The sequence below is a fragment of the Ctenopharyngodon idella genome, chromosome 15 (assembly GCF_019924925.1).
Source record: "Ctenopharyngodon idella isolate HZGC_01 chromosome 15, HZGC01, whole genome shotgun sequence".
Lineage (NCBI taxonomy): Eukaryota > Metazoa > Chordata > Actinopteri > Cypriniformes > Xenocyprididae > Ctenopharyngodon > Ctenopharyngodon idella.
The window spans coordinates 25,826,103-25,836,821 of record NC_067234.1 but is presented as its reverse complement, the minus strand read 5'-3'; the positions used below and the strand labels follow the sequence as shown (position 1 = coordinate 25,836,821).

At 38.9% G+C, this 10,719-nt stretch overlaps 1 protein-coding gene across 1 annotated transcript; it reads right to left on the bottom strand.

Annotated features, from left to right (window-relative positions):
- Positions 1–1,298: 1,298 nt before the first annotated feature.
- On the bottom strand, positions 1,299–10,587 carry scarf1 (scavenger receptor class F, member 1). Its single transcript, XM_051861624.1, has 11 exons — positions 10,333–10,587; positions 9,799–9,857; positions 9,528–9,629; positions 7,117–7,648; positions 6,797–7,015; positions 4,545–4,673; positions 4,357–4,460; positions 4,163–4,271; positions 3,945–4,069; positions 3,709–3,837; positions 1,299–2,674 (listed from the first exon to the last, which is right to left on the bottom strand). The coding sequence occupies exons 1-11, from the start codon at positions 10,431–10,433 to the stop codon at positions 1,599–1,601; spliced, it is 2,685 nt and encodes an 894-aa protein (XP_051717584.1). The 5' UTR covers positions 10,434–10,587; the 3' UTR covers positions 1,299–1,598.
- Positions 10,588–10,719: the final 132 nt, after the last annotated feature.

Below are 10,719 nucleotides of genomic sequence, written 5' to 3'. Positions count from 1 at the left end.
ACTGTGTTTTCTGAAGTCCACAGTCAACGCAGCCATCTACCAGGAAATTTTAGAGCACTTCATGCTTCCTTCTGCTGACAAGCTTTATGGAGATGCTGATTTCATTTTCCAGCAGGATTTGGCACCTGCTCACACTGCCAAAGGTACCAAAAGCTGGTTCAATGACCATGGTGTTACTGTGCTTGACTGGCCAGCAAACTCGCCTGACCTGAACCCCATAGAGAATCTATGGGGTATTGTCAAGAAGAAGATGAGAGACACCAGACCCAACAATGCAGATGACCTGAAGGCTGCTATCAAAGCAACCTGGGCTTCCATTACACCTGAGCAGTGCCACAGGCGATTGCCTCCATGCCACGCCGCATTGATGCAGTAATGGGAGGCCCAACCAAGTATCGAGTGCATAGAAATGAACATACTTTTCAGAAGCCTTACATTTCTGTTTAAAATATCCTTTTTTTTTTATTGATCTTATGAAGTATTCTAATTTATTGAGATATTGAATTGGTGGGTTTTTGTTAAATGTGAGCCAAAATCATCACAATTAAAAGAACCAAAGACTTAAAGTACTTCAGTCTGTGTGCACTGAATTTATTTAATACACAAGTTCCACAATTTGAGTTGAATTACTGAAATAAATGAACTTTTACACGACATTCTAATTTATTGAGATGCACCTGTATATATATATATATATATACCGATATATTTTTCTGTTGATATAAAAAATCGGGTAGATTTGGTAATAACAGCGGGTGTATGATGTATATAACGATGTTATGATGAACTATATGCCTTTCTCCACTGACGTTAAGGTGTTCAAAGCGTTTCTAAGGATACTGATTGTTAGAAGACAGCTGTTTCACTCGCGAACCGGAACATGGTTTGTGTAACATTAGCAACACATTATTAGCTGTTTGATAATGTAGTCAAGCAAAAGGCAAATCATATTAATTACCTTCATGTGTCTGCCGTTGTAAAAAGCGATAGGCTACCATTCGTGCAGCTTTACCTCAGTAAGTTCACAGTGTGGATCTCTTCTTGAGCTCGTGCGAGTGAGTGGAGGCGGGGCTAATTAGCATATTCATATATCCACATATAATAAATGAGGCAAGGGTGTAGATTTACATTCAAGCTATTTTAAAGCATGAAGAATTTTTTTCACAGGAAAAAAAATGTTTAAATGTGTCACTTTGGCGATGAAAGATCTTTTAAGGGATAAAATTATTAACTACAGGGGGACTTTAAATTGTTTTTTTTGTTTGGTTTTTTTTCAGGATTCTTGATGAGTGAAAAAGTTCAAAAGAACATAATTTATTTGAAAAAGAATGTTTGTAACAATGTAAAAGTTTTTAATGTCACAGTGTTATGTAAACAGTTACGTATGGATTATGAGGGCAGCATCCTGATCAAATATTTTTAAAATGTATCTAAAAAATAAAGTAAGTCTTTAAACTTAAAAGTTACAATTTAATGGAAATTATAATGAAACTATATGAACAAACAAAATTTTTGATGTAGATATGTTTATGCAGTTTATGCAAAATTTACATACAGTACTACTTAAAAGGGAATTATTGCTTTAAGGTTCAGGAATATTATGAATGCTTTACATAAACATTCTCATAACTCGGCTCATTTTCTGCTTGGTCCATAACTGTTTCATTAATAATAATCTCTGAAGAGGTGGAGACCCCATCAGACGGAGCCACAGTCTCATAAGCGTGGTCTGTCAGAGTCTCTGTCTCACAATCTACTTCAGTGTCTTGCTCCACCCCTAAATTGTGGAGCATTTCGCTCTCTGGAACACTTTTTAAAATAGAGGACAAGGGCCGCTTGGGAGTGCTGTTCTCCTGAGGAAAGTCTGTTGCCCCTACTGTGCAGGGAGAGCTGAGGGAGCTGTGTTTCCTGCGACTAGGTTTCCTCATGACCACCTCTGATTGGCCTGACCCAGTAGTTTGCTCCCAGGCACTGGCCCGTGCCCCCAGTTTCCTCCGCGGGGGCTTGGCAATCGCCTGCCCTCTGCCTTTGGGCTGAGCGGCCTCCTCTTTTTGTCTCTGGAGGCTGCCTAGTCTGCGCAGCATCGCCTGAACGGGCCCTTCCGAAGGAGGCTCTTGTTTAGCCATCTTTTGGGCCTTACCCACAGTCACATAAACAGTTGTTAACTTCTCTGAATCTGCATCCTGGCTGCCATCAGATGGCTGGGTGTTCTTCTTGGTATTGGAAAGTGTGCGTCGTCTCCCACCGGGCACAGTGAGGTAAGTCCTGAGTGGGCCAGAACTATATCTTTCCGAGTCGGATTGTGATGTTTCAGAGGCAGCTGCTTGCTCCTCAGCGGAGATGTTCTCCTCATTGTTTTTTTCTTCTTTTTCTGTTTCTATCTCACTATGGTTTCCCTGTCCTCCTTGCAGGGCAGAGATCATCAGCACACCCCAGGCTTTGGGTTTCCGAGTAGCTCCTGGCAGATCTTGGGTCGAGCTACGGCGCTCTTTAGGGCTGAACTTTGTGCCCTCTGCGAAAGAGACTGAAGGTCGTTTGGATTTGGCAATGCTAGAAGTACGAGGGATACCAAAAGCTTGTGACATGTCCTCGCTGCTGAAGGTTGATGGGTCAGGGAAGAAGTTACACTTGGAGTTCAGCTCCTGAAGCTCTCCACTAGCCACTGTAAGAACATCTGTGAGAGAATGTGTAAATATGAATCAGTATATTGCTCAGAAGTTGCTCTGAATATATATTTTTACACTGCAGTTGAAAATGGTGTAAATCTGACTTTCTTCTCTCACAATAGCTAGGGTTCCATCCAAGATGCAAATTTAACTTGTGCACAAAATTTCGCATAAAACTCTAAGAAAAATGGAAGTTGCTGCAATAGGATTAAGTGCATACCTTTTTATGCACATTTTTTAAAATTTATGCACATCTTGCTGTTTCCATCCAGTGTTTTTTTCATGGGATATCTCAAAATGTGCATAAAAATAGGTGGATGGAAACATAGCAAGTTACACAGATGTGTTTTATGACAGTGTGAATAACAAATATTATACTAAATGTGACATTTTTGCAATGTGGCTTCAATGTGAACAGTCAGAGGTGGAATAAATGCAAAACTGGTGCAGATTCTAAAATAATGAATCTATGAATTTGGGGTCTGTACTTTTATTCAGCAAGGATACATTAAAATATTATATTTCAGATAAATGTTAACATAAACATAACACAAACATATTAAGAGGCACAACATCGATAATAATAAATGTTTCTTGAGCACTAAATCAGCATATTAGAATGATTTCTGAAGGATCATGTGACACTGAAGACTGAAGTAATGATGCTGAAAATGTAGCTTTGCAATCACTGAAATAAATTACATTTTAAAACAATAAAATAGAAAACAGTTATTTTAAATTGTAATAATATTTCCCAATATTACTGTTTTTACTGTATTTTTGATCAAATAAATGCAGCTTTGGTAAGCATAAGAGACTTCTTTCAAAAATAAAACTTTTGAATGGTACCGTGCATATGTATAACATATCAAATATTATTAAATATAATTGATATATTAAAGAGATCTCATTTGGGGTTTGTCTTATGGGAGCTCACAATAACAACTAAAAAGAACAGCCAAGGCAAAACCCATAGCTGCAGCCATAACTACAGAGTAAAAATTACAGAAAGAGATTGAGATTAGAAATATAACTATTTTACCTTCCCTGGGCGGTTCACAGTAGATGGCCTCTCCTTCATCATCAGTTTCAAATGAATCAGTCACCCAGCCGGATGATGGCTGCTCAATGAAGCTGTGGTTAAATGTGAGCTCAGGATCATGATGAGAGACTGAAGACACAGCAGAGAACATTATAAGTCCACTTACTTTCACCAAAACACAATCTCACTTGCATATGTTTCTCAGTGACAGCTGCAAATGAAAATAGATGCATTACCTGTAACCCTGGGTAAACCAGATGACCAAAGAGTCATGCACGGCATGGCTGAACCCATGTTGGCCAACACAGTATAAACATGATGCTTCATGCGGACTGTAGGGCTCCCATCCCCAACCGCCACTCTGAAAGACAGATTTAGCAAAAGATTTTCTTACTGTTTACAAAATTAGAGGAACATTTTGTATTATATCAGCTGCCAGATAACAAATTCATACCCTTCCTTCCCTTCGATTGGCCCGCCGCAACAGCAGCAGCAGAATAACAAGGCGAGTATTAAAATGCACAGAGGAATCAAAAGCCCTGCTAAGAGACCTGCTCTGCTACCTAGCATAAAAATCACATACAAAAAAAATGGATGAGGAGGATGCGGATACCAGCTGTGAAAACCAAATGTGGTGTCTGTACATACTGTTTGGACAAGCCCCTGTGGCTGGATGGCAGGCATGATTCCCACAGTCACATGTGGAGGAGCAGTTGACGCCATACAGGTTAAGAGGACATGAGCTGTTACAGCTACAACAGATTGAACGATGAGAGACACTCATTTGAATCTTATACCAAGTTAAAAACAACCTATAAATACCACTGTACTCTCACCTCTCACCCTGGAAGCCAGGAAGACAAATGCAACTTCCTGTCACATGGTCACAGTGGCCATGATTGCAGGTTTTACACAGGAAGCGGCAGCCATCTCCATAAGTACCATCTGTGCAGGGTTTGTCACATCTGCAGAGAGGGAGAAGTCCAAAATAAAGTCAACTAAGATATAAAACCACCCTGTGTCGAAATTTAAGACAGCTCAGCAGTTAGATTGAATTATGAATTATGCACACAAGAAAAAAAAAAAAAAAAACAATATGTGAGTGGCCCAAAATAGTGTTGGGACATTTAAGCCACACTTAAAATGATTTTCATTGCTGTATAATAATGTTTTTCTTTTAATTAGGTATCGCTAGATTTCCCAATTCAGTTCAATTCCATTTTCGTTCTATTACATTCATATTAATTAGGTACATTTACATTTAGGTAGGCTACAGTTATATCAAGTTTGCTTACATATGAAAGAAATACCCTCCATTGCTGTAAATTATGCCATGCAGTGTTTCAGACTTTAAAACCTATAACTCATCTTCTTGAACTATTAAATGGACTGGCTCATTGGAGTCATTTATTTGTGAACGAGATACTGGTTGTGTGCTGTATGTTGTTGATTCACTATAAAGAAACAGTTCATAAGAGTCATTTGTTCGTGAATCAAACTACAATGGCCACACTGTATGATGTTTATGATTCACTAAAAATAAACAACTCATAAGAGTCGTTTGTGAACCAGACTACATGGGTCACGCTGTATGTTGTCAATTAACTAAAAATAACCAACTCGTACGAGTTCGAGATGCATCGGCGCCGCGCAGACCGATTGGCGTATTACATCAAAGCATCGCTCTCGCGGTACTTTGATGTCATACGACGATCGGTCTGCACAGCGCCGATGCATCTCGAAAAAACCTTTTAGTTTGTAAATCAGACAATATTAGTAACGCTGTATTTCTTTCAGCCAGGAGATCTAGATATTCATGAATAAACTAGATATTTCTGCGACAAGGTTTATCATCTAATGTGATTAAATAAGGCAGGGTAATGTTAGGTGATTTCCTTAAAAAACATTTTTTTGTTATGCTGGTTGAATGTCTCTTCACATTCTGATCAGTCACTAAGTCAAGTGGTCTAAATGTATTTATATTGTCTGTGGAAGACGTAGGACTATAAAATGTTTGCCGAAATAGAATGTCGTACTTGCCTGTCAACGTATTTATTTTCATACCTCATCAGCGCATTTCATGCTATGCAGTTAGATAGACCAGACGCCAGTCACGAGCACCGCAAACAAACAGCAGCCACCTTTTACAGTTCCTACCGAATCAAAACAACGAACTTATGCTGCGTAATTTGGAAGAGATGGAAACCTGTGACGTTATATCAGAGCGGTTAATGACTCGAATTTATGGGTTTCAATGGCAGCACTATCAACACCGAAATGAATCTGCAGCAGTCAGGTGGTACAGGTCAGTGCTTTTTAAGTTGTTTACATTCATTATTATTGTAATGTTATGTGCTTTGAGACATGAGGTAGTTTAAAGGCGTCTCCTGTGACGCTTTTGCTTGGCATGGCTTTGTTTGGAGACGCTCTGAAGGGAGGGTGGGATCTTATGTTTTCAAAGCTAGCTCACTATTGCTAGCCTTTCCAAAAATGACCCTACCTTTAAAGGGTTAGTTCAACTAAATTACTCACCCTCATGTCGTTCCAAACCCACAAGACCTTCGTTCATCTTCGGAACACAAATTAAGATATTTTTGATGAAATCCAAGAGGTTTTTTTTTTTTTTTTTATCTTCCATAGAAAGCAATGAAATTACTACCTTCAAGGTCCAGAGAAGTAGTAAAGACATGGTTAAAATAGTCCATGTGACTGCAGTGGTTCAACCTTAATGTTATGAAGTGACGAGAATACTTTTTATGCTCAAAAACATAACAAAAACAACAACTTTATTCAACAATTTTTCCTCTTCCCTGTCAGTCTGTTACACAGTTGGTGCAGTGAACGCATTGCAGAGCTTCCATGTTTACATCCGAACGCCGGCTCAATTTGTGTTCCGAAGATGAATGAAGGTCTTACAGGTTTGGAACAATATGAGGGTGAGTACCTAATGACAGAAATTTAATTTTTGTGTGAACTAACCCTTTAAGTGTACACATTTTTAAATGTCCTTTTTAGACCACTGTAGTTTGCCACAGTAAATAAGACAATAGGGTGTTCTTTTCAGAGCTGAATCCCAACAGATCTGTACCTTGGTCCAGTCCAGCCAGGATCACATTGTAAGCATTCTCCAGTTTCAGGGTCACATGGGTCCATATTTCTGCAATGCGGACAAACCTCTCGGCAGTGATGGCCATAATAACCTGCAGGACAGCTCTGGTCACAGCGAGTGCCATTCCACCCTGGTGCACAAGCATCACACAGGCCGTCCTGTTTAGAGCAAGACCTGCCCCCTTCACAGTGTCCACAGCTACACTCACACACACAGATAGGAGAACACAGAAATCATGGATGAACCAAAAAATTCATGTTATATCATGAAATATCCCTTTAATTTGCCTTTTCACTCACCTCTTCTTACAGCCACTGCCGTACTTTCCACTCTCACAAGGCTCATTGCAGACAGAGCCTTTGTAACCCGGGTAGCACAAACAGGTGCCAGTTTGCAAGTCACAGTCGGCATGGTTGAGATTACAATTACAACGGCGGTCACAGGATGGACCCCACCAGCCGTGCAGACACTGACACTCCCCTGTGCGCTGCAGGCAGGGGGACACGTAGCAGTTGCATCGCAGGCTGCACTTTTGGCCCCAGTAGCCCTCGTTACACAAGCAGCGGCCTGTGGCTTGGTCACAGGTGGATGTAGCGAGGTGGCACTGACAGACTTTGGAGCAAGTGGATGTCCACCAGCCCTCCTCACAAGTGCAGTTGCCATAGACAGGGTCACATTTCCCATGACGTGTACATTTGCAGCTGTTTTGGCACAGGTTGCCCCAGCGGTTAGGCAGGCACGAGCACTCACCTGTGACTGGGTCACAGAGCCCATGAGGGTGACAGGGACAAAGCTCACGACAATCCGCCCCCCAAAATTCAGAAGGACAACCTGCGGAGAAATAAGAATTCCAATCAGAACTAGAAACACAGTACTACATACAATGAAAACAATAGAAAATAATATGAATATTATGTAAGAATATATTAACAATGTTAGAAAGGAACATTTATCCAGTTTTGTTTGGACAGAGATCATTTTTATAGAACAGTTAGTTCCTGTTCTCGAATTTTATTGCATCAATTACATAATTACACCAGTAGGTGGCAACAAACTAATGTCACAAGTGAGCATTGAATCATTAATTCAACATATTAGTTTACCCCCTTAGTATTCCTGTAAAATTTGCTTAAAACGCCTTTTCCTAAAAGGTGTACACAGTCCACCCAAAAATGAAAAAAAAAAAAAAAATATATATATATATATATATATATGATAAAATATATATAACACACCCGTAAGACCTTCGTTCATCTTCGGAACACAAATTAAGATATTTTTGATAAAGTCCGATGGCTCAGTGAGCATAGATTGACAGCAAGATAATTAACACTTTCAAATGCCCAGAAAGGTACTAAAGACATATTTAAAACAGTTCATGTGACTATAGTGGTTCAACCTTAATGTTATTAAGTGACGAAAATACTTTTTGTGTGCCAAGAAAACAAAATAACGTCTTTATTTAACAATATCTAGCGATGGATGATTTCAAAACACTGCTTCATGAAGCTTCGAAGCTTTACGAATCTTTTGTTTTGAATCAGTGGTTCGGAGCTTGTACCAAACTGCCAAAGTCACACCCCCCAGTGGTGAACCACTGAAATTTTGAAATGTTTCGAAACACTTATGACAAAACGAAGCTTCATTTACTGAAATCACGTGACTTTGGCAGTTTGATACACGCTCCGAACCACTGATTGGAGACAAAAGATTCGTAAAGCTTCGAAGCTTCATGAAGCAGTGTTTTGAAATCGCCCATCACTAGATATTGTTGAATAAAGTCGTTATTTTGGGGTTTTTTGGCGCACAAAAAGTATTCTCGTCGCGTCATAACATTAAGATTGAACCGCTGTAGTCACATGAACTGTTTTAAATATGTCTTTAGTAGCTTTCTGGGTGTTTGAAAGTGTTAATTATCTTGCTGTCAATACAGGCCACACTAAGCCATCGGATTTGATCAAAAACATCTTAATTTGTGTTCTGAAGATGAACGAAGGTCTTACGGATGTGGAATAACATGAGGGTGAGTAATAAATGACAGAATTTTCATTTTTGGGTGAACTAACCCTTTCAGGAACGCCACTACTCTGTGTACACTGATTCATGAAGCTTTGAAACATTTACAAATATTTTTATTTTTGTTAAAAAAAAAAAAGCCCTATCTAATAACACAAAAAACAAATATTATAAAAGAATACAAATTTTACAGAAACTTTATATTTAATGGTATTTAATTTATATTTAATGGTATTTAATGTAGATTACATTTAATAGATAACTCTTTAATAAAAACAAATAGCAATTGGTTTTTAAAAAGTGTCATACATGTTTGGGCTAAGTTTTTGTTGCATTTGCACAGTTTTGAGCAGCAGGTGCTGACAGCCTGTGTGTTTTGTGTGCTTCTAAACAGTAAATTATTTTGTGACACTGTTGGTTCAATTGATTCAGTTTCAAAAAGCTTTGTTTCTCTCATCACTACTGTATGTTGTTGGTAACAGGTTGATTTTGCTTTGGAACTACTTTAATTGACTCAATTAAGGCTATTTAGGTTAATTCAATATTAAATTGTTCATACAAAGCAGCATCACACTTTTATCAGGCATTCTTGCTCGTGTGATATTGTTTGAATGTCAAACCTAAAGGCCACAGCTATACATCTGCAAAAGGCAGTCTTGAAAACAGAAACCTAGGTGATAATGATATTACTCACGGGTTTTGCACTGGTACCCGTAAAATCCAGGTTTACATCGACAAAATCCAGGGTGAACACACACTTCATCGTGCAGACAGGCTCTTTCACCCTCACAGAGGGCTGAGAAAACAAAAAGGGAGACTTATAGACAACAAGAACTGAAACCCCAGCTTCACAAAACTGCTGACATCTACAAGCCCACGGGAAACAAGCCTTGTGTATCATCAATAAAACAACAATGTAATAGATTTTGTATTAAACTACATCTACAGATGGTTTCAGTACTCACGGATAGTGCATTCATCACCGTTTTGGCCCCATCCAGAGCAACATGTGGGAGAAGAATCCCTTTTGAGAAAATATAGCGGACGTTATATAGGCCTAGGCTACCATACATGTATTGAATCTACTTTCATAATAAATAGAAGAAATAAACAGTTTATAAGTAGGATAGAGAGACAAATAAAATGGGTTCATAACATAAGAAACCTCTTAGGAAGTACAAAACAAAGAAGATCTCGACTGTTTCTAGTGATTAGTAATGAGATTAAATTGAGAAAAATTGAAGACGTAATACCATAGAGTTTTAGAAGAGATTTCAGTAGTCTCTCAAAATGATCTAAAAATGTCCCAATATCTATGATTTTTAATTTGATCAAACATTTCGAATTGAGACTTTAAAGTTGTCTATATTCATGTTCATTTATTGTTCTCTATTATTACTTTATGAAGAACAGTGAAACATTTGCTATATTTTTTTCCTGAAGAATTTTAGGAGAAATATCTGAGACAAAGATACTTCATCATAATTCTGAGCCAGTACCTGATACTGAGGCAGACATTTTTCCCGGCTGGATTGAGACTCTGAGCTGAGCACTGGACACACATGAGCATCAGTCCAAATGAGGTCAGAAAGGTGTCCATCCCCACCGGACCGACCAAAACCGAACCCCCTCTCCTACCACGCCACCGGTCCAGGTTAGTTCTGTACTTCTGGAACAGAAAAGATCCAGTCCAGTCTCTGTAGCAAAATGGGCTCTCCAATTCTCTTTGTTTCCTCTGCAAGTTTCCTGAGGAAGAAAAGCTAGCTTCCTCTAATTCAAAAAGCCACTGGTTGTTTAAAGAAAAAATCAAGGCCTAGAAATTTGGGGAGGAGTTGGGTATTTTTAATGGTCAGCCTGCCTGCCAACATCTTCTCATCCTTACCAAT